This window comes from Oreochromis niloticus, linkage group LG1, assembly GCF_001858045.2.
Source record: "Oreochromis niloticus isolate F11D_XX linkage group LG1, O_niloticus_UMD_NMBU, whole genome shotgun sequence".
Taxonomy (NCBI): Eukaryota; Metazoa; Chordata; class Actinopteri; order Cichliformes; family Cichlidae; genus Oreochromis; species Oreochromis niloticus.
Genome location: NC_031965.2, coordinates 38,151,622 through 38,174,730, shown reverse-complemented (window position 1 = coordinate 38,174,730; position 23,109 = coordinate 38,151,622). Strand labels below are relative to the sequence as shown.

General features: G+C 45.7%; 2 protein-coding genes and 1 long non-coding RNA gene across 4 annotated transcripts; 1 reads left to right on the top strand and 2 right to left on the bottom strand.

The window, feature by feature from the left end:
• Positions 1 to 4,599: 4,599 nt before the first annotated feature.
• LOC112847223 (uncharacterized) lies at positions 4,600 to 5,398 on the bottom strand. Its single transcript, XR_003220662.1, has 2 exons — positions 5,170 to 5,398; positions 4,600 to 4,915 (listed from the first exon to the last, which is right to left on the bottom strand). It is a non-coding gene; the product is annotated as an uncharacterized LOC112847223 (long non-coding RNA).
• A 103-nt stretch (positions 5,399 to 5,501) lies between these two features.
• Positions 5,502 to 13,831, top strand: znf395a (zinc finger protein 395a). Of its 2 annotated transcripts, none has more exons than XM_005447798.4 (10): positions 5,502 to 5,652; positions 8,077 to 8,237; positions 8,387 to 8,493; positions 8,585 to 8,694; positions 8,784 to 8,974; positions 9,075 to 9,175; positions 9,517 to 9,790; positions 9,871 to 9,960; positions 12,086 to 12,156; positions 12,417 to 13,831. In XM_005447798.4, exons 2-10 carry the CDS (start codon positions 8,079 to 8,081, stop codon positions 12,526 to 12,528), a joined length of 1,215 nt encoding a protein of 404 aa, XP_005447855.1. In that variant the 5' UTR covers positions 5,502 to 5,652; positions 8,077 to 8,078; the 3' UTR covers positions 12,529 to 13,831. The 2 variants fall into 2 exon arrangements, with proteins under 2 accessions (XP_005447855.1, XP_005447854.1); XM_005447797.4 differs by having other exon boundaries at positions 8,781 to 8,974.
• Positions 13,832 to 14,133: 302 nt separating this feature from the next.
• gtf2a2 (general transcription factor IIA, 2) lies at positions 14,134 to 16,856 on the bottom strand. Its single transcript, XM_005447796.3, has 4 exons — positions 16,653 to 16,856; positions 15,142 to 15,246; positions 14,901 to 15,058; positions 14,134 to 14,340 (listed from the first exon to the last, which is right to left on the bottom strand). Coding segments are annotated over exons 1-4 (336 nt in total). The 5' UTR covers positions 16,725 to 16,856; the 3' UTR covers positions 14,134 to 14,339.
• Between the last annotated feature and the right edge of the window lie 6,253 nt (positions 16,857 to 23,109).

The following is a 23,109-nucleotide window of genomic DNA, read 5'->3' as shown; positions in this document are numbered from 1 at the left end:
TCCGTCCACACGTTTGGAGTCTGAATGTCTAAAACTGATGAGAGAATCAGACTGAGACTTATTCACTGAGTCATCTGACTGCTTTGGGTCTGTCACACCAGACTGATGTCATCATCAGCTGATTAAACAACCCTGCATCCTGGATGATGAATAGACCTTAAAAACAAGCTCTGCTATGCCCCAGGCATACACAGAAATGCGGACCTTCAGGATTAAAGAGGAGGCCACGCATGCTGATGATGATGATGATGATGATAACAATTGGTTATAAATCTTTGAATATCGAGCCACATTCAGGTTAATACGTTTCAGATAAAAGAAAACAGGGGGAACAGGACTAACGCATGAACAGCTGAACTTTGTCAAATAAACAAACTGAGAGTCTCAGGATGGAAAAAGAAAGTCTTTACCAAATTCACTCAGACACTTCCTATTTATTTAATGATGGCGCGAGAAGTATTTCAGTATTCCTGTTGCCTTGGCTGAACTGCGTCTTCAGATCACTCCGCAGCTGTTTTCAGGTTAGGGCTGAATTTCTTCACCGATTTCCTTTCAGTGATTCTTTCTTACTTGTTGAATCACCCAACTTCCCCAAAGCTCCAGGTCATGGACTGCTGCCCTCACATCCTGCTGTGAGATTACTTCACACAGTGCTGAATTCATTCTTCCATTGCGAGAGTCTGAGATAGCGGAACAGACCCAAACCATGACGCTACCGCCACCGTGCTTCACAACTATCAAATCTGACTCACGGCGTCTGATCCAAAACGCTACAATGGCGTCAACACAGCAACATCTGTACATCTTTGGTATACAGTCTTTGCGTCACTGAGGATGAACTGGTCCAGTGTCAGACAAAGAAGGATTATTTTCAGCTGTGAATCAGGCAAAGCTGCTCTGATAAAATCACTAAGTTTACAGTATACACCCAGGTCCTCTGCAGGGCTCCCCACACTTCCAGGCTTTAAACTTCATGCCCATCCTGTAGCTGCCTCACTGGTGCATGTTTATGTGTGTTTGGTTATTTTAGATATTTTCTACTCTGTTGTCCTCGATGAAGCCTCGAGCTGAAACGTGTTGGTCACATAAAGTCATTCATTACAAGCGTTTGGCCTCCTCAGGTTTTCTCCTCTTCTTCTACGAGCACTTTTGAAGGAGGTGAGGTTGAAAGCTCAGCTCTGTGCCTCGCAGCCACGCTGAGCTTTGATAGGCCGCAGCCACACCTCCTCCTGCCCTGTCCCCCCTGAAAGCCAGCTCTTTGCAGCACGGCTGGATAAGCAGTGGAGAAAATGGATGCATGTTGCACTCCTGGTGTTTTCTGTGCAGGACTGAAACTCGTAAGTAGATCTTAAACCAAGTGAAACTGAATTTCCTCCATTTGTAGGCATCTTATTTACTTGATCTGCTGAAAGTGAAGCACTTGCTTGTTTATTGGTTGGATAATAATGTCTCATTATTACTGTCATGTAGTCATCTCACTGACACTGAAGCAGCACAAACAGATGTATTCATGTGATCCTTTTGAGGCCTTTATGGGTTGTTTTCAGTGTCTTAGTTCACTTATAACTAAGTAATGCATGTGCACTCATACAGGGAACAGTGTGCTTACATAGCCCCAGAAACATGCCATAACTGGGCGTCGTAGAAACACACAGAGCTGCACTCCTCTCCTTTGCAGCGCAGCTCCATGCAGCACTGACACACTGCCACAGATTCCTGCACGCATGTAAACTGCAGTGATAAGATGATTCCCAGAGAAGCCATCTCAGGATACGTGTGACAGAAAGCTTTGAAACACACCCGATCTTAAAAAGCAGGTGACACAAGTACGTTTATCAGATCACCTCCTGCAGAAAGCCTAAACCTGCCTCAGAGTCTGAAAGCAGACAAACACAGAGGAGTGAATCACACTGTGTGTGTGTGCTGACTCAGCAGGAGTAATATTACAGAGAATGGTGTTTAAAAGCACCACAGAGAGCCTCTTGGCTTTACTGTTCTTTATATTCTAGGATTTGCTGAATCTGGACTTGATTTCTGTTTTCCTAAAAAATAAAAATAAAAAAGAACAGCATTTTCATCTTAAAATGGTGAAAAAAGAGCAAAAATTTCAGAAATTCAGGGAATTATCAGTTTGATGCTGAAAATATCCTGATGTGGGCACCAGGACTCTGTCCTTATATGTAAAGTTTCATGTTTGGCCACCTCGCCTTCACGTCTCCTGCAAATCTGTCCATAAATTCCTGAGCAGCTGCTGAAAACTATCTGTAACAGTCACACGACGTCCTTCATGGAGCTGATAATACATATTAGGAGGCCTTTAAACAGTTTTGAGTCAGACTGAGGAAATAATTCATTCCTGATTAAAATCTCTTCATATCTTGTGTCCTGATGATGTTTTTCTGGCTGTTACTTTTGCTGTGAACTGTCACACAGTGGGAGCTGCGAGCGCAGAGAAAGTGGGTCAAACTGTCGGCGTGACTCATTAACACGGAGCACAAAAAGAGGCGGAATGTTCCTTTAACGGCGGCTCTGCGGGGCCTGCACGTAGCTCACGCAAGCAGCGCAGCGTGTGTGTGTGTGTGTGTGTGAGTGTGTGCTACGTGCAGCTCTGTACCCCTGCACACACGCTCCGCCCACAGCCGTCTCTTTGTTATCTCTGCAGGAACACACCGCTGAAACTCCGCAGATGTTCCTGCGCAGTTCTTCAGCCTTAGCGCGAAGTGCGCAGGCGCAGCAGACGCGTACGCGGTGCTGGTGTGTGTGTCCTGCAACATTACCACAGACGGTCGGTCCGCTCCTGCTCACAATAAACAACAGTCCTCGGTGGGGTGTGTGCCTGCGCTACAGAGCTCCGCCAATCAGAGCTTAGCTCCTCCCCCACGTGGTGAGCTTGTTTACTACGGGGCTCGAGCGGCACCGCGGGTGCTGATGGGAAAACCCGGCGCGGATCGGGGAGCACCAGAGTTCAGAGTTCATGTTTGTTGGTCATCGATCCGCCAGACTGTGTCACATGACATTCTATGACGTCATAAACTCAAGGAAAGCGGGTTTTTGGAGGCTCATGCTTCTCTGGTGTACGTGACTCTCTCTGGGGATTGTTATCCTTCAGCATGAACATATGTAGCTGTGATTTATTTCATCTCATCGATATCTCTAAAATTAGAATCCTCCTGTCTCACAGTGAAACACTCGTTCATGCATTTATTACTTCCAGGCTGGACTACTGTAATTCATTATTATCAGGATGTCCTAAAAACTCCCTGAAAAGTCTTCAGCTGATCCAAAATGCTGCAGCAAGAGTCCTGACAGGGACTAGAAAGAGAGAGCAGATTTCTCCTGTTTTGGCTTCCCTTCATTGGCTTCCTGTTAAATCCAGAATTGAATTCAAAATCCTGCTCCTCACATACAAGGTCTTAAATAATCAGGCCCCATCTTATCTTAATGACCTTGTAGTGCCATATCACCCTATTAGAGCACTTCGCTCTCGCACTGCAGGCCTACTTGTTGTTCCTAGAGTATTTAAAAGTAGAATGGGAGGCAGAGCCTTCAGTTTTCAGGCCCCTCTTCTGTGGAACCAGCTTCCAGTTTGGATTCAGGAGACAGACACTATCTCTACTTTCAAGATTAGGCTTAAAACTTTCCTATAGACCAGGTGGACCAGGTGACCCTGAATCCTCCCTTAGATATGATGCAATAGTCTCAGGCTGCTGGAGGCTCCTGTCTCCTCCCCCTCCCTCATTCTGGCTCTGTTGGAGGTCTCTTCCTGTTAAAAGGGGGTTCTTCCTTCTCACTGTCACCATGTGCTGCCCACAGGGGATTGTATGATTTGGGGGGTTTTCTCTAAAGCACCTTGTTTTCTCCTGACACAGTGAGAGCATAAAAAGTACAGGAAGCTTCTAGAAAAATGTTCAGAAAGAGCAAACAGTATCTGAAATCCTGAGTTTGTGATAATAACAGTATGAGTGTATTAACTGTAAGAAATGTCAAACTGAAGATCAAATTTCAACTTTGAAGCCAAAGTTTGTCACCCAGCAGGACTCAGAGTACGTCTATCTCAGATACTCATCAACACTGAGCTCATTATTCCCTGTATTTAAAATCATCTTTATTTGGAGAATTGTCTCGTCTCACGTCTGTTTCTTCTCCACACTCGGAGAGTTTTCCCTTCATGCTTGTGCTTTCACTCTGGTATGTGTTTTGTCCTGAGGGGCCACTCTAGTCCAGACTGGTGATTCACAGTTTAGTGGCACAAAGAAAGAAAAAGAAATCTGACATCCGCAAGTCAGGACGGTGAAGTTTGACTGACTGTACAAAAACACAAATAACATAAAAATGGAAGCAGCAGGTATTCCTCTCACCTCAAAATTAGGATGACAGATTCTTTATCCAAAAAACGCAGAAAATTCCTGTTACAGCAGCAAACACAAACATGAATGATATGAGTAAAAAGCTCAGTCTGTGTTTCAGGTTCAAAGTTTGGCTCCACTTCTGAAAACATTTTCTTGACAAATCTGAACTTTTTTAATAACCATGTAAGCAAACTGAAGCAATCACATGACCACGCTGACAATAGAAAACTGCGTTTTAATAACAGCAACGTTTGAGTTTATGTATTTCACTTTTATTTAACCAGGAGGAAAAAATGCTCTGGAGAGCAAAAACAGTCATGTCATCACAGCTGTGATCAGCATACATTTAGCCAAAAACAACAAAGAGCATATCAAGGAAGCTGCTTTGTCCTGACTAAATGCTGGCAGGTCGCGTTTGAAGGCCGTGTAAGCCAAAAAAAACCATGAAGAGGGCTGCCTTTGGATTCATCCAGCGACAGACAGACCGAAGGAGAGAACTTCCTGCACCTTTTTACAGGATGTAGGTCAGTCAGTGAGAACAGAGCGAGAAAGGTCAAAGGTCGAGCCTGTGGAAGGACAGACAAGCCAAGATGATCTGAATCAGTAGGCTCACCACATAACATGACACAAAATAGCTCCATGAAAGTTACAACATCAGAGTAGGATAGAATAAAATCCAGAAAATAACCCAGTAGAAGAGCTCTGCACAGTAGAAACCACATAAAATAGAATAAAAAGACGGGTGACAGTTTCTTTCCAGCTTCACAGAGAAACCAAACCTGAACCAAGTGCTGTCCACGGCCTTTCAAATTAAACTCACTGTGGAGGTGGGTGGGGGCTCTGCGCTGACCCCTGTGTGACCCGCTGAGCTGCCCCTCTGTTATTTTGAGCCTTCACTTGTGGCCTTTACAGAAAGCAGGCTGCGGGGTCAGGGTCGCGAGACCTGCATGGGAAAATGTGCCGGTTTGAATATCAGCCCTGCCTCCACCCTGCCTGCACCACCTCCCTCTCAACTGAAAGACGCTTAAGTGATGCCCCCTCCCCCCCTCCGCCCTCCTTTGGTTTGAGTGGAAAGTTCCCACAGCAGGCTGCTTTGCCTGAGTGCAGCTCTGAGGGTTTCAGGGAGCTCCCGTCCAGCCGGATCCAGTCCGGCTCTTGCAGGTCTCTTGTCCCGCACTGAAGGTGTTGAACTGCAGCCACGCACACTCTCCCTCACACACACTCTGAGCTCTCATTGAACGGCAGCAGACACGCACTCAGGAATCCTCCGAGTCTTGTTTTTGGTGCTTTTCTCAGTCTGCAGGTAGGTGACAGCTGCTCGCTTTAAAGCACTTTTACTGCTCTCAGAGTTTTACTGCTGAAGCATGCGCAGTGCGCGTGTGTTTGTTTATTTGTTTGTCTCGGACTGTGTGTAGTGCTGTGAGGATGGGGCTGCTGGGAGTTACTGAGTCGGGCTGACTGCGTCTCTTTTTCTCACTTCTTCTGTTTGATAATCAGTTTTTTAAGTGAAGGATTTTTTTTAGTGTTTTGTAAAAAGGTTAATATTTTTGTGTCCTCCTCCTCTGCGTCGTCCTTCCGATCAAACACAGCGTGAGGAGTTTGAGGAGCCTCACTTTGACTTTTCTGGAGTTAATGATCCGCTGCAGAGTTGCTATTTTCCTGTTCATGCGGGGCTCTTATTGTGGAGGGGCGAAGGAATCCGATTGGTTGTGTCTGCGTGGGTGTGTGTCGGTGTTTGTCGGTGTGTGCGCACTGGCACTCTGAAGTACTTTATGTTGAAAGGCTACAGGAAAGGCTACACTCCTACAGGAGTGATTCCCAAAGTGGGCTCCGTGAGGCTGATTTTTAGGAGTTGTTTGCACTTCCTGTTAATTCCATTTTACAGAAACTGGCTGCAGTTCAGCCAGGGGAGAAACGGAGGGCGTTCTCACGGTAAAACTCGGTGAATATAGGCAGACAACTTCTAATATGATCAGTAACTAACACACAGTGGACTTCCTGTCCCATGGGAGCCCCCCTGAGCCAGTCCAGAATGAATGACTGGGGCTCTATGGAGATGCAGGACAAAAATCTAAATACCACATTCATGCGTGTCGTGTTTCTGAGACAACAGATAAAAATTTACTGATTTAAACTAGGATAAAAAAAGAATAGCCCTTTATTGTGATTGTACATGTAGAATAACCTCCAGCTGGGTGTTAATGACACTCCTGACCTCTGCTGGAGACATTGTTTGGAAACAGCTGACGTCCTGTCCTAAGTCATTAAAGGTACTTCATGTGAAACAGCTGTGCACCCAAAACCACTTTCAAACCTTCTAAAGTTGATGAAACGTGTTTGTGCTGCAAAGAGGTCGCCTGAAGCTACGGGCAGCCTGCGCTCTTGTGTAATACCACTGTGAACCACAAGGTGGCGCAAGACAAGAACGCGCCAACAATATTTATCCGCGTGTTAGCTCAACATGTGTGCATGATTCGTGTTTACGCCATGCTTGATCTCTGTGTTTGACCGCTGCACTGAAACATTGTTGCAAAGTGCTGCTGCGTTCTGGGGAAAGTTTCCATTGGAGAGTTTACGAAAAGCGCCTTTAACCTATAATACTGTGCAGAAGAGTGTGTGTGTGTGTGTGTGTGTGTCTGTTTGAACTTTAAGGGACACTCTGGTGCTTTGGTCACTGACATCACCAAATAGGACACCATTTAAAGAAGTCAGCATCAGAAAAGTGTGCAGGGAAGAGTTCAGGATTGCCTAAAACTCCAACATCTGAAAGCCTGAAGTGAAGCTAAAGTATGTGGACGCCACCCCTGACAGTGCTTCCCTGACTGCTCGCTCTGAATGACGGGAAATGGAGAAATTGTTTATGCTGCAGCTTGTAATGATCATCAGCCATGGCCTTCCAGCTTTCTACCAGCTGTTTTTCTCTGCTCATTCAAGATGACAATCACCCCCCACCTCCACCCCATCCCACCCGTGAGGAAAGAAATGCACAGAGGGACACGTCCACATACTTTTGGTCACACATGTTAACAGGTGTAAACTGATAAAAAGAGGCTGATCGACAGTTACACCCATTTGCTCTGTTCATGTTAATCCTCTACCCTGTTAGTGACAGTGGTAATGAGCTGGTAATGACACACACACACACACACACACACACACACACACACAGCCTGACTGTAAATGACTCTGCAGCCTGTGACTCACTCAGATTTTAATCCACAGCCAAAGTTTTCCCAGCAGAACGATTCAGATCCTCCAGTAAACTGAAAAAAACTATAAAAGTACACAACTTGTTTGTGTACTCGGAGTCCACTGGTGCCCAACCTGTGGGATGGGCCCCTCAGAGGGTCAGCAGATAAATCTTAGCCGTGAGTTTGTGCACAGATGCAGTGTTTACACAAAGGCGGAGGTGTGGCGTTGGTCCTTATCCAACACGGTGTGGGCGGGGCATGCACCGATCCCTTCAGGTTTTCTTATCTGAATCATTAAGCGCCGTTTATAAATTTCTCCTCTGCTAATATCTGTGACAGAAACAGACAGTGATGTCTCCGTCCTGCTGACGAGCTGCTGGTGGAGGTCCTGGTTCTGCAGCAGTTCCTCTCCAGGACAGAACCAGGACCTCCACCCCCAGCTGCAGTCCTGCAGGTGTCTCACTTCCAGCCACATGGTGGTTTCCTTCACTTGCATATCCCGGCTGTGCTTACAGAGACTCCTTTGTTTCTTGCAGACATGATACCAAAGGCTCGTCTGGGGAAGCGTTCTCCTCTCGGGGCACTTGTGACCTCCACCTCTCCGGGGATCAACCTGGAGACGGGTGAGACTGTGGTGACGATGGCGGTGGCGGGACAGCAAGCGACAAGCAGAGCAGACGGCCATCTTGGATTAAAGGTGAGTGCTGGTCCTGGATGCTGAGCTAAGCAAAAGTGTCGGGAAAACGCATCTTCTGTCCAAATTAAGAGTATTTCTGTCCAGGGAGGTTTGTGTTGACTGGCAGCTTTCTGAGCCAATCACAGTGAGCCGTGCCTGTCTGCTCTCAGGTGTATTTCCAGTGTGGAAGAGCAGGTGAATCTTCAGTCGATCATCTCGACAGCTCGCCTTCACCCTGCGGCAGATCCGTGTCCTCCAGCATTGATGTCCCAAAAAGGTCAGACGCGTCCCGCCTCTGGTGGTTATTTATCGTTTACTCTGTGTTTACCTGTAAACGTGTTTAAACGCCTGTTCCTGTCGTCCTCCAGTCAGAGGAGTCCTCATGAGGTGGACATGAACGAGCTGATGGCAGCGATGGTTCTCAGCAGTTTGTCCTGCAGCCCGCTGCTGCACAGCCCCGCCCAGCCTGACCTCACAGGTACACAACATCAAACAAACAAACAAACGAAGCGAGGCTGGAGGTGTTTCTCTCTCTGATGGATTTTGTTGTTTTTGCTGTTTCAGCAGCTTCGATGGAATGTGGTGGCGGAGAGCTCTCCGACAGCGGCTACTGGAGCGTCGGCCACGCTCACCGAAGCCCGGCTCCTTCCCCGCCAATCAAAGAGTCCGACGCCAGCCCGGCCACGCCTCCCGACGAGGGGGTTGACATGGAGCTGGACCAGGTGCTGTTTGATGAGCCGGCACCACGTAAACGCAGGGTAAGTGGCCGTTTACAGCAGTCACGGAAAAACGATTAATTGATTGAAGTGTCAGAGACCGCGAAAGCTGCCGGTGGTGATGATGCGTTTCCTCCTGCAGAACTCGGTGAAGGTGGCGTACAGGTGTCTGTGGCCGAGTTGCGGGAAAGTGCTGACGTCTGTGGTGGGAATTAAACGCCACATCAGGACGACACACCTGTGGTAAGCCTCACCTGACGGTGGCTCCTTTCTCTGTCGTTGCTCGACCTCAGGACGAGCTAAATATGGAAGCTCGTTACTGCCAGAAACATTTGAAAACTTCAGATTTATATCTTTACATTTTTATATCAAGTCTGACCGCAGCTGCTCCCACACAGATATATAATGTGTTCATGTTTACATTTATTTTTTAAATCCTGAAATTTCAGCATTTTAATGAGTTTCCTGACATTAATGGGCTTCCATATATGTTAAAAAAAGTATTTATATAAAATTGTTCTTCAGAAAGTTTTTCTGACAGTAAGGCAGGAATTTGTTTAATAATAACCTCTGACCTCTTACAGCCGCGGTGGCGAACATGAGCGCTGTTCCCGCAGTGAGGAGGATTTTTACTACACTGAGATCAACCAATGGGAGCATCCGCAGCAATGGTCTCCTCCCCATTCTGGACACAGCAGCTCCTCCCCCGCCTCACCGGCTTCCTCCCCGTCCTCGCCTCCCAGCCCGCCACCACCGTCTCCACCGTCTCCCTCTTCTCCCTCCTGTGCCACCCTGAGTTGCTCCGCCCCCTCATCTTCTGGCAGCTTCTGGCAGGTCCAATCAGAGCACTCCTATCAGGTGTGTTGATGTTTTTTCGGCTGTAAAATATTAGTGATTACTTTTATTGTTATAGCTAACTCATATTTTTTCGTTTTCAGGCTCCTCCTCCGAGTCAACACGTGGTGTCAGCGGCAGCAGCCACACCATCCTGCCGTTGGACAGCCCCGCCCACCGCCTGCCACAAACAGGTAAATCTTCAGAGCAACTAAAATCTGTATTTATAGGAACCTGAGAGAACTCGTTATTAACAGGTCGTCCCCGCACATCTGGGATCTCCATGTTTGATTTGATTTGGTTTTCACATTTTTACGCCATCACGGGTACATTTATCCCGGCTCAGGATGCCACGAGGAGCATGCTAGCTTGCGATTGGGGATCTGAACCTTTGTTATCTGTGAAAACTTAAACACAGAACTATCTTAAAAGTCTCGATGCAGCCATCTGCTGCGGGCTAGGCACGCCCACAGAGGATAAGTAGCGGAGCTCAGCAGGCGTGGGTGCTGCCGGTCTGCAGGCTCAGCTGATATCGCCCCCAACACGACACGGATACCTGGATGTAAAGTCAGAGCGGTCGTTGATAAGCTGAGTTAATTATAGAAGAAGGCTGTTTTTAATCACACGGCTCTGCAGTAGGTGTCTGTAAAGTGTCGCTGTAGTTGAAGCAGGATGCAGCTGCTGCTGGGGGAGGTGTGAGCTTAAAGGTCGAAAAACAAAAAACAGTTTGATCAGAAAGTTTCCCCAAAATTCAGACTTCAGTCTTTTAATAATCAGGTTTTATATTGAAGGTGTGCTGAACTCACACTTTGTGTCCTCAAAGCTACAGAGGTGCAGCGTGGACGGTTAGACACAACAGCTCCGTCAAGTGGGCTAAAAAAAAGTATCCGGTTACCATGACGTCGGCATTCACTGACACCAGATGTACCCTTCAGTGACACCCACAGTTTTGGCTGGGTCCACGATGAGACCAGATTCTTGGTCCAGCTCACCTGTCTCACCTGTCCCGCCTTCTCTTTGTAGCGGAAGGAAAATCAGAAAAAGGATTGTGAAGCAAACTTCATCCGAAGTCTGTTTCATTCCTTTAATCCGACAGAATGAGTCAAATCCGAGTCCCTACTGGGACTCATTATTACTGCACCACAGATGTTGTTGCTTCCCTGCTGGAGCGTTCGTTGGTATTTCAGGATCCATCAGAGAAAAAAGCTTCGATTAAAGCAGAAAAAGTTTGCTGCTGCTAACGTGGCGGCAGCCGGACACCCAACGTCTTTCGGTCTGAGGTGGAACCGACATAAAAATTAAAGGCCTCCCGCAGCAGGGTGTCAGAGGTGTAAGGTGAAATTTTGGCTCACTTGTGCTTTGGGCACAAAAACTCAGAATGACAGCGCTCTGATGAAGCTGCTTCCCTCGGACGGGTCTTTACGGCGGAAAGTCCACGATTAACCCAAAGTTATTCTTAAAGAAGAGTGAAGTTTGTGTCCTAACAGTGTGTGTGTGTGTGTGTGTGTGTGTGTGTGTGTGTGCATGTGCGTGTGCGCACACAGTGAGGCTCTGTCTTCATTAAAAACAGACTTCTCTGTCCCCGCTCTGCAGAGGAAGCAGCATAGAGGACTTTCCCTGAGAATTTTAGGTTCTATCCAAGTTTTTAAAGCTAATTACGGTGCATCCCCCCACAGCCGGCTCTCTGCCCTCACTTCTCCAATTCGGTTGTGTTTTCTCGGTGAGCGTGCACAGCAGCCGATTGTTTGCTTCCTGCCACCGCAGCCTGTTCAAACTGGTTTCATTCTGGAGAAAGGAGGGTGCGCACTCCTCCCTCATGGTTTCATTCAGGCAGGAAAATCCCCTCAGATCGTTTGTGGTTAACTGTCCATGAGCTGTGCGCTGCAGAGCAGCACTGCCACCTGCAGGCCGGCAGAGGACACTGCTCAGCAGTGACGGCTGTAAACAGCTGCTTCATGCACGACTGCATGACTGAAAACAGGCAGCTGGGCCTGAAAATAAAAACAAAACACCTTCTGACGACAAGGCAGACACATGAAAACATGAACGTGTGGAGGCGCTTTGTCTTTTTCATCCTTCTGTGGCGATTTTATCTCGTCTTCAACTCTGTGTCTCTGCTTTGGTCATTTTATGTTTGTTTTTTGAATTATCGTGCTTCTCTTTGACTTTCCAACGTGGAATATGAACACTTTAATCGACGCTCCGTCCCTGAGAACGGGTCACGGCGCCGTGCTTCAGTTTTTTTGTTCTTGCTTCAGAAAGCAACAGAGAAACAATCAAAAGCTCCAATCTGACCTCCTCTTGCTCGCTCTTCTTCAGGGTCTGTCGTTCCGGGTGCGTTCGGTCAGCGTGGGAGAGCAGTGGCTGCAGCATCAGAGCGCCCCCTCCAGGTCAGTGCTTCTCTTTTGTTGAACAAAGACTGTATATATGAGATGGCTGTAGTCTATGAGATCCTCCCGTTCAGCTGATTGCTGAGCTCAGTGAACACGTCCCTGATAACGAACCCACGGGAGGAAAACTCAATGACACAGTGGCGTCTGATTGGCCAGCTGCTGTCCTATGTTGGCTCGAGCTCACAGCTTCCTTTCATGTGTGTGAAGCTTTAATGTTAAAGTCATTCTCTGACCCTTTTGTCTCCGTGTTTTTGCAGGAGGATTCGCGGCGAGGCCAAAAAGTGTCGTAAGGTTTACGGCATCGAGCACAGAGACCAGTGGTGCACAGCCTGCCGCTGGAAGAAAGCCTGCCAGCGCTTCCTCGATTGAGGCGATGGGAAGACTGGGAGGAAGAACGGAGGCTGGACTTTACTGGTGGATGTTTTTTTTAAATGTTTTTACATCTGGAACCAGAAACGGTCCCGAACCTGTGCGATGAACATTTGGCAGCTCTGAAGCAGCTTTTCACGTCCGCATCACTTCCAGCTGAGCGCTCTGCAACTAAAGGAGCATTTCACGGTTTCTTCCGCTCACAGGAGCTGCTCTTATCTCTCTGTAAACAAAACACTTTGACTCTACTGATCTGAAGTAACTACAAACACTTGGAGGTCAGTTTATTAGGAACACAGCAGCAAATCTGCCATCATGGAGGTTTCAACACGTCAGAGCTGCTTCACACGTATCCTGCTCAGCGATGTGGACAAAATAACAGAAATGGACGCCTGAAGTTAAGCAAAAATTAAAGGTTAAGTTTTTAATGATTCAGATTTACACCCTGAGGTCAAAGATCGACAGACTGTCCAAGTCTTGGTTTGGTGCTAAAAACCCAAATTTAAAAGAAAAGCAGCAAATGTGACTCTGGAAGTCTGATTTCAGTTTGAAATCTCTCTAAAGTCCAGCGTCTCGCTGTGAGAGGGTGAAGAGAATATTTACAGGCAGTTTCTACTGGGTTTTTTTGTTTGTTTTTTTTAAAGGAAAAAATTCAGTGCTGTTTCTATTTTTTTAAACTTGCTGCTCCTAATAAACTGGTGACAGAGTATGTAACATTTGCGTGTATATATACATATAGAAATATAATGAAAGAGTTCCTCTTGGAGCTAACACCTGGCACCTGTATTTTTTTTTTTTTTGATATGTTGTAATTAGAGCAGAACTGACCGTCAGCAGCTTCTGATCGCTGAGAGACGTCGGCAACTTTCTGAAAGGCTGAAAACACTTAAAACTTAAAAGACTTTTCTCGAGCAAGTTCTGCTGAAACACGGCCGCTAACGTCCCGTTTCTCAACGTCTCGTCTGGATTAAGTCTTTTTTTTGTAATGTTTGGAAGCTGAAGCCATTTCCATCTCTGTGGAAAACACGTGCAGTATTGATCCGTTTACACAGAGTTATAATATCTATATTTTATATCTGCTCTTTTCTGAGATGTACACACAGATGATGTATTATGGGTCCAAATATCTGACGTCAATAATCAGTCTCACTGCAGCGAATACGAGACAAAGATGTATTGATATTCTGCTTGTTTATGGAGCAAACCAGGAAGCTGAGGAGTGAAATCGTGTCGTTTTTACCGTGATTTCTTTTCTACATGATGTCAGTCCTGATGTTGTATTAAATAAATAAAGCAGAAAAAACTCAAACGTCTTCAGTGCTTTTATAATCTGAAGAAATCGCTGTTTAAGACTGATTTCATTTTGTGTTTCTCACAATCTTATTTTCACAGATTCAAAGCTTTTCATGAATCTCAGTTTTTGTCTCTTGGTTTAAGGTTTTTAATTCTCACAAATCTGAAATTTCTTCTTGTAAATTTGAGGGGGATTTTTTTTTCTTTTGACTTTAAAGCTCAATATCAACCCCCACCCCGCCTCTTTTTTTTTAAACCTTTAATTGTCTGTTGTGATACCTGATGGAACAGACGAGCTCGAGTGCTCAGAGGTTGTTTGTGTTTTAAATAAAGTTTTTATTCATGATTCAGCTCAGTAATCACAACAAACTGAACAAAAACTTCCGTAAACAATAAAAAACAAAGCAAACTGCCGCACACACCCACACAGGTGACCGCTGTAATAAATTATATGTACAGTCCAGGTCCATCCGGGACTTTGTCCCACAGAGGAACTCCCAGAGAGCCGGCCGCCCAAATCTGAAGAGAAGAAAAGACGACATTAACGACAAATAACACCGGCGCAGAAGAAGAAAACTTGAGAATCTGCTTGAGCAACTTTATGTTGACTGTGTCTTTATGCTGTGGTATCAGCATCTGCTTTCACAAATCAGATCTTAAAGCCTTGTTTACTTATTAAACAGCATATTTATCTGTGGATTTTATTGTCAAAGGTCAAGGTAGGAAGTAGCTGTACTTCTGCACGTGTGTAAATGAAGAGACAGTAAAGTGTTTTCTAACGTTAAAACACGCACGCTGAGATAAAGGATTATTCTGAACAATCATGCAAAGCTCCTCTCAGAGTCCAAGCATTAAAAAAACGAAATAAAGTGAGTAAAGCTGAAACACAGCAAAACGTCTGCCACAGAGAACGGGAGGAGCTCGTCCCTGCTGCTGTGAAAAAAATGTTTTAATGAACAAAAACGATTTTGGTACAAGTGATTTTTATCATTTCTGTTTTTAAGAGCTGCACTCAAATAAGGTAAACAAGGAGGACCGATTCTGATGGACATCCGCGCGTGTGTGTGGGTTGTACTTGCCATTTATCAGTTTTGTTGTGGGTCGACTCGCTCTTTCCATCACAGGCGACAATCTTGACCTTGTCGACCTTCACGAGCTCGGTGACCTCTCTGAACTCAACGTCGTTCAGAACGAACGTCCACACGTTGTCGCAGAACCTGTACGTGTTCAGAGATCCCTGAGAGGCAGAGACAGAGGCGGGTTGGATGATTTTTATTTTTTTTTAGAAGGCTAGACTTGAGAAAGTACAGATGGACTCACCCTGAAATTGACCCTGTTGCGGACTCGGTTGGCGAGCGCTGTGTTGATGGCTTTATCGAACTGGAGGAGGACCTGAAGAGCGAGCTGAGGAGTTATCTGCTGAGTCTGAACACACACACACACACACACACACACACACACATTTATTCATTTAAATGTAAGATTTTTACATAATAAACAGCTCAAAGAAATGATGGGAACACTCAATCATCGTAGTAAAACACAAAGTCAGGTGAACATTGGAAGAAGAAACCACTGAATCCATTTCACCTGCACAGGTGCAAATGAAATGAGATGAACTCGAGGGCAACAACAAGACAGCACCCACAAACAGGAATGTTGTAGCAGCTGATGGCACACACCACAAAAACCTGAGAATTACTTTTGTTTGTGTAGTTACTCTCCAAATTTTACACCCACTTCCTAAAATTATAGCCCAGCAGACCGGTGGGTGTGCTGCCACCGTCTGGTAGAACTCGGTACAACAGTGAAGTGCAGCCAGGGCCCATTCAAACTTGTGTTGGTACCCATATGGAAAAGATATATAAATCTTATAAAGTTTTTATCTGTCTTGTGTGAAACTTGTATACAAGAGTGAAAACAGATATAAGATCCCTTGAAAAATTATATAAATGAAACTTTTGGATACTTACTAAAACTATATATGAAAGTAATGAGAAAGTGGCCACTTTCATGAGTAAATCATATAAGCCTTACATGATTCACTAAATGAAGTAGGCCACATCTTATGCAAGTCTTTTATAAGCTTTTACTATTTGTTTTCCATATGGGTATCTTCGCCAACACTAATTGTTTTTGAACTAAAGTCTTAACACTTTGTTCAAAGTTCTAAAAGGTTTAAGACTATTTTGAAACAAGACTTTACAGAAAAACCAGAAGCACAATTTACATTTTCAACACTATTTTTTTCTGAAGTGATTTAAACAGATGTGCTGTACTCAGGTCATCTGCCACTTTGTACTTAAGTGGTTTGGTCTTTGAGCACAGAGGACTTTCCTCTGACTCTGGAGGGAGCAATGATTGGTCTACGTGTAGTTAAAGAGTCTGAGATGTTTTTCTCACCACCTGACGAACAAACTAATATTGTGCTGAAACTCTGACCCGATACTCTCACCTGCACACCTGAGAAGGTGAGTGTCGATGCATGATGTGAGGTTCAGACGTGAAAAAGAAGCGTCAATTCGTTTAATTAAAAGACTTTCTCACCTCTGAACCAGGTAAACAGAACCTTCATCACTATTACAGAAGAGTAACCTGTCTGTCTGTGAACTCTGAACTTTGACCTCCTCGCCTTTATTCATCCCCTAAAGCTCACACCTGCAAAATTGTAACCCCCCTCTCTGGTAAAAACTTGATTTTTTGCTTGTTTTCTGGAGTCTAAAACATGGTACAGCTAGCAGGCTACTGTTAGCTCATCCAGCTAACAGGCTAGCGGGGAGCTGAATACCACCAACTGGCAGCACTGGCTCCGTGTCCGCGGGCAGTGTTACCTGTATAAGCTCGTCCAGACTCTCCTGCAGGCTGTTTCCCAGCGTCGTGTTCCTGTACAGCTGATACGCCATTATGGAAACTCCGAAAGAGCAAAAACCAGCAGCGAACTATCCTCCAAACACACGACGAGCTAACGGAGCTAACTGCTTCCCTCCACAACAACAGCCTGAACGACCACAAGCTAACAGGCTAACAACACACTTCCGCTAAGATTTTTCAAAATAATTGTCTTTCTGACTACGTACTGACGTTATCGGGATAATTTTGTAATAAAATAAATAATTTATGCTTTTAAAGTAGCGAGTTGTTATTCTTTGACATTTTAATTTAATATTTTACATTAATTTTATTCATTTAGTTCAAAAAGGTCTTTTAAATATGTCAACAAATTTCCTTTCCTTTAGACTTACTAGTATTTTTTCAATACTCATGTTTGCTCAGAAAGGACTTGTTTTATTTTGGAGGTGGCCCCTTGTATTGGTGTATTGCTTACTTGATGCAGCAAAAGTCTGTCATTCGTTTGCCTTCGAGTTTTCTTCTTTTTTTAAAAATGATTTCATCCACATTCGATTTCATTTGTTTGTACCAGTTTTATGGGGTTTTCTAGTTATTTTTCTTTCTTTTTTTCTCGCTTCTTTGTTCGTCTTGTGTTTAAAGTGAAGCCAATGAGATATCGCAGCTGTGATTGTAATAGGAAGCACTAGATGGCAGCAAAGCTTCAAACTGTAGAAACACCAACCTTCCTCTGCAGCTCCTTCATTTATGAGTTTCTCTGTTATGTTGAGAGCGTATGCCCAGAGACACTGACCCCATCTCTTGGTGTCAAATTGCAACCAAAGTAAAAAACTTTGTGAAAAGTGTGGAAAAAGCAGTGTGACTTACTCCATCACTGCCCCTCCTGCCTCCAAGGGAGGAGGCACACAGCACTGCTGCAGTGCATCATGGGACCAACACCAAAGAGTGTGTGATCTGGAGACAGTGCATCAAACTGTTCTGAAATAATTTCTCACATATGCCTCAGTGGTGTCGAGTTATGACCTTTATTGACTTTTGTGCCTTTCCAGCGACTCCAGAGGCGTCTGGTATCTCCTTTAGCTCGCTCTTTATGTGGTCCAATCACGGCTGAGGACACCAGTGTGAGTGACGCCCACATTTAACCTGCAGGTGGAAGCCATCGGCGGCCTCAGCTGCTGTCACAGAGGAGGTTATGATGGGATGTCATCACTGAACAGATCTGTTTGGCCAGCCGCTCCAGTGACCTCTGACCTTGCTGCAGGTAAATGATAAAAAATGGCGTGTTAATCTGGAGCCGACTGTCGCTGTTCCAGATGATAACACATCAGGTTTCATGTACCACTCACTGAGCATGCTCAGTGACTCCCACCCAGAACAGCGGAGTAGGCTGGTCTCAGGGATGGTAACGACCAAGATAAACAAGTTAGAGTGAGTCTGAACCAGCGGAGGACGTACCTGATGATGTCAGCACAGGTGAGAGCTGCAAACAGCCCCTGATGTCCGAGTCTGAGCCATCCTTTACCTCGCACTTCAAACAAATATGTAGAACGGATTTTTGTCGTCCGATTATTTAAATCATTAAAATAAAAAACATCTCTGTGATGCTGAACAACTACTTCATGCTTTATTACTTCTGGACCACAGTAATACATCATCAGCCCATTCACTATATATGTGTGTATATATATAATATATATGTGTGTGTATATATGTATATACATATAAAACACCCAGCACGCCCCTGCGGGCGGTTTATCCTTCAAGCTCGGGTCCTCTACCAGAGGCCTGGGAGCTTGAGGGTCCTGCGCAGTATCTTAGCTGTTCCCAGGACTGCGCTCTTCTGGACAGAGATCTCCGATGTTGTTCCCGGGATCTGCTGGAGCCACTCGCCTAGCTTGGGAGTCACCGCACCTAGTGCTCCGATTACCACGGGGACCACCGTTACCTTCACCCTCCACATCCTCTCGAGCTCTTCTCTGAGCCCTTGGTATTTCTCCAGTTTCTCGTGTTCCTTCTTCCTGATATTGCTGTCATTCGGAACCGCTACATCGATCACTACGGCCGTCTTCTCCTGTTTGTCTACCACCACTATGTCCGGTTGGTTAGCCACCACCATTTTGTCCGTCTGTATCTGGAAGTCCCACAGGATCTTAGCTCGGTCATTCTCCACCACCCTTGGGGGCATCTCCCATTTTGACCTCGGGACTTCCAGGTTATACTTGGCACAGATGTTCCTGTACACTATGCCGGCCACTTGGTTATGGCATTCCATGTATGCCTTGCCTGCTAGCATCTTGCACCCTGCTGTTATGTGCTGGATTGTGTCAGGGGCATCTTTACACAGCCTGCACCTGGGGTCTTGCCTGGTGTGATAGACCCCAGCCTCTATGGATCTTGTACTCAGAGCTTGTTCTTGTGCTGCCATGATTAGTGCCTCTGTGCTGTCTTTCGGTCCAGCTTTGTCCAGCCACTGGTAGGATTTCTGGATATCAGCCACCTCCTCTATCTGCCGGTGGTACATACCGTGTAGGGGCCTGTCCTTCCATGATGGTTCCTCGTCTCCCTCCTCTTTCTTGGGTTTCTGCTGCCTGAGGTATTCACTGAGCACTCGGTCAGTTGGGGCCATCTTCCCAATGTATTCTTGGATGTTCGTTGTCTCATCCTGGACTGTGGTGCTGACACTCACCAGTCCCCAGCCCCCTTCCTTCCGCTTAGCGTACAGCCTCAGGGTGCTGGACTTGGGGTGAAACCCTCCATGCATGGTCAGGAGCTTTCTTGTCTTGATGTCAGTGGCTTCTATCTCCTCCTTTGGCCAGCCTATTACCCCAGCAGGGTACCTGATCACGGGCAGGGCGTAGGTGTTGATGGCCCGGATCTTGTTCTTACCATTCAGCTGACTCCTCAGGACTTGCCTGACCCTCTGCAGGTATTTGGTGGTTGCAGCCTTTCTAGCGGCCTCTTCATGGTTCCCATTCGCCTGCGCGATCCCCAGGTACTTGTAACTGTCCTCTATGTCTGCAATGTTGCCTTCTGGTAGTTCAATCCCCTCAGTTCTGACTACCTTCCCCATCTTTGTTACCATCTGACTACACTTCTCCAGTCCGAACGACATTCCAATGTCATTGCTGTATAGCCTGGTAGTGTGGATCAGTGAATCGATGTCTTGTTCACTCTTGGCATACAGCTTGATGTCATCCATGTACAGGAGGTGGCTGACAACCGCTCCGTTTCGTAGTCGGTTAATGATCTCACTGAGGGGGTTCAGGCCTATGCAGAACAGCAGAGGGGACAGAGCATCTCCTTGGTAGATCCCGCACTTGATGGTGACTTGTGCTATGGGCTTGGAGTTGGCCTCTAGTGTTGTACGCCACATCCCCATTGAGTTCCTGATGAAGGCTCTTAGGGTCCTGTTGATCTTGTACAATTCTAGGCATTCCAGTATCCAGCTGTGGGGCATTGAGTCATAGGCCTTCTTGTAATCAATCCAGGCAGTGCACAGGTTGGTCAGTCTGGTCTTGCAGTCTCGGCTGACTGTTCTGTCTACCAGTAGCTGGTGTTTTGCGCCTCTGGTATTCTTGCCAATCCCTTTCTGTGCCCCGCTCATGTATTGACCCATGTGCCTGTTCATCTTAGCCGATATGATGCCTGACAGGAGCTTCCATGTAGTACTGAGGCAGGTTATTGGTCGGTAGTTGGATGGGACCGGTCCCTTCTTGGGGTCCTTGGGGATCAGGACCGTCCGACCTTCGGTTAGCCATTCCAGGTGTCTCTCGTTAACTAGCAGCTGGTTCATTTGTGCTGCCAGACGCTCGTGGAGTGCAGTCAGCTTCTTCAGCCAGTAGGCGTGAACCATGTCGGGCCCTGGTGCTGTCCAACTCTTCATACTGGAGACCCTTTCTTGGATATCTGCCACTGTGATGGTTACTGGACCCTGTTCAGGGAGGTCGCTATGGTCTGCCCTCAGATCCACTAGCCACTGAGCATTGCCGTTATGGGTTGCGTCCTTCTCCCATATGCTCTTCCAGTATTGCTTCGTCTCCAGCCTTGGTGGTGCTGTTCTCTTATTGTTCCCTTGCCACTGAGAGTACACCCTTGCTGGTTCTGTGGAGAACAGCTGGTTTATTCTCCTGCCTTCTATCTCTCTGGTGTACCTCCTCAAGTGGCTGGCCAAGGCTGTGAGTCTTTGCTTGGCAGTTTCCAAGGCCTCAGGTATGGACAGCTTGCTGTATTTCTTATGCACCTTCTTTGTCGCACCTTTCTGCAACTCCGTTAGTTGGCTAACCTCCCTCCGTGCTACTTTGATCTTGCCCTCTAGCCTCCTTCTCCATGGAGGGTACTTGTGGCTGTTCAACTTGTAGCCAAGCATCTCACTGATCACTGCTGCTAATCGTGGTTGTAGGTATCGTCCGTAGTGCTGCATTAACATCATCTAGCAGACCTTCTGAGGGTACTTCACGTAATCTTGGTAACCGGCTACGGGGGATCCAGGTTTCAAGCTTGGCCATGATCCTATCTTTCAGGTCAGTTCCTCTCGCACTCAACGATCCTTCTCCTATCGCACTTGGGGCTGTGTACCCAATCTCGGGTGGGGGTGATGATATCTCCCCCCTGACCTGGCGTCCTGACTCCTCCTTGCCGTAGCATTTATGTTGTACCTCGTCAATCTCTAGCTGTGATAGCAGTCCCTTCTTTCGAATGTTGGAACACTGAGCTACTAGTTGTTTCGCCGTCATTGTGGATGTTGGGTATCGAAGAATCCATAGGTCCCTCATCCTATTCATGTAACCCCTTCCGCCAGGGTTACTTGCGTAGTAGCATTCCAACAACGCCCTGTTTTCATCTCTTGCCCACCAATGCCTTCTTGTTCCAGTAGCCCACTTGTCGTCAGGGTGCCCTGGTTCCTCAACACCTGACGCGGACCTTGTTGATCCGGGCGACGTCCGAGCCAGCATGCCTTCATATTTATCTGTCTCGCTCATGTCTGCGGTAGGCTGACTTAGCATAGGGGGTCTAGCCTTAGGACCCTTACTGGATACAGACGCCCCAGGCAGGAATCGAACTTGCGATCTTCTGCTCCAAAGGCGTGTAGTGTGTATATATATATAAGATATATACATATGTGTATATATATATATATATATATATAAAATATAAACATCACAAAATAAACACACACAGACACAATCATTATGAAAATATGCATATATATGCATGCATATGTGTGTGCATATATATATATAATATATATATATATATATATATATGAGAGAGAGAGAGAGAGAGAGAGAGAGATATGCATGCATATGTATATATATATATATGCATATTTTCATAATGATTGTGTCTGTGTGTGTTTATTTTGTGATGTTTATATTTTTATATTTTTCTTTAGTTTTATTTTAATACTTTTGTGGTTTATTTTTCAGTATTTTGACAAATTTTATTTGAATTGCAGGTGTGAATTTTTTAGTAGAATTTAGGTAGAATTTTGGGAACCTCTTAATATCATTTTGCATATTTTTGGTATTATTGTAATTTTGCATTTTATTTATTTTCATTTATTTTGCATACTTCTCCCATACTCCTGTTAAATGAAATAAAGTTCAAAATCTTACTCCTCACATACAAAGTCCTGAATGATCAGCCTCCACCTTTTCCTAAAACACCTGAACTGAAGGCAGCAGGACTCCTTCCTGGTTCCTGAAGATGTTCCACCTCTCACTCAGGTGTTCAGTTTTAAAAAGACTCGGGTATTTTGTCTCAGGTGTAAAACCTGGGACTGAATGGTGAAGGTGAAACATCTTCACGAACCAAAATCCCTTCGTTGTTGGGACTTTCTCTCTCTGACATCACAGTCGTCTCCTTACACAGCACTCGTGTGAGCAGGAATAAAACTGAAGTCAGACACAGGACAGAAGACTCTTCCACAGAGGAAACAAGTCTGACCATAGTCACTGCTGTGTCTTAATTGTTTCCATTACAGCAATGATTCCCTTTGGGTCCCCCTAGTGGGCCATAGAGGTACTGCAGGTCAAAACTATGTACAGATACATGTTCATATAAATAGGAGATGGTTAGTGTAGGAGCCATATGAGTTGCTCTTTTTTGATTAAGTGGGTTGGTTTAAATGGACTCACTGTATTGGTGCACGGGTGTGGGGCGTGTCTCATGGGTGTGTTAGGTGATAAATGTGGTTGCATTCACCTGTTCACTGCACCTGATGTTGATGAGCAGAAAGGTAGGGTGAGCATGAGGCAAAACCTTCTGTTGACCGCAGCTTGAATTATTTTTGATGTATTTTGACTGTAACTTGATGGTTTATGTATATTTATGCAATAATTGATGCCATAGGCCAATGTTGTAATTTGGCATAGTAATTGGTGCAGTTCTTTGTGAGTTGCAGGTATTTGTTTGTGCAGTCTGTGCATTTGTTTAATAGTT

What these genes read in the sequence shown, in the direction of transcription:
- znf395a (XM_005447797.4), top strand. Translation starts at nt 8,079, where the DNA reads ATGATACCAAAGGCTCGTCTGGGGAAGCGTTCTCCTCTCGGGGCACTT. An exon ending in CGCCCAGCCTGACCTCACAG is followed by an intron (nt 8,695 to 8,780) that starts GTACACAACATC and finishes TTGCTGTTTCAG; the next exon opens with CAGCTTCGATGGAATGTGGT. An exon ending in CGGCACCACGTAAACGCAGG is followed by an intron (nt 8,975 to 9,074) that starts GTAAGTGGCCGT and finishes TTCCTCCTGCAG; the next exon opens with AACTCGGTGAAGGTGGCGTA.
- gtf2a2 (XM_005447796.3), bottom strand. Translation starts at nt 16,724, where the DNA reads ATGGCGTATCAGCTGTACAGGAACACGACGCTGGGAAACAGCCTGCAG. An exon ending in GTCTGGACGAGCTTATACAG is followed by an intron (nt 15,247 to 16,652) that starts GTAACACTGCCC and finishes GTGTGTGTTCAG; the next exon opens with ACTCAGCAGATAACTCCTCA. An exon ending in GCAACAGGGTCAATTTCAGG is followed by an intron (nt 15,059 to 15,141) that starts GTGAGTCCATCT and finishes TCTGCCTCTCAG; the next exon opens with GGATCTCTGAACACGTACAG.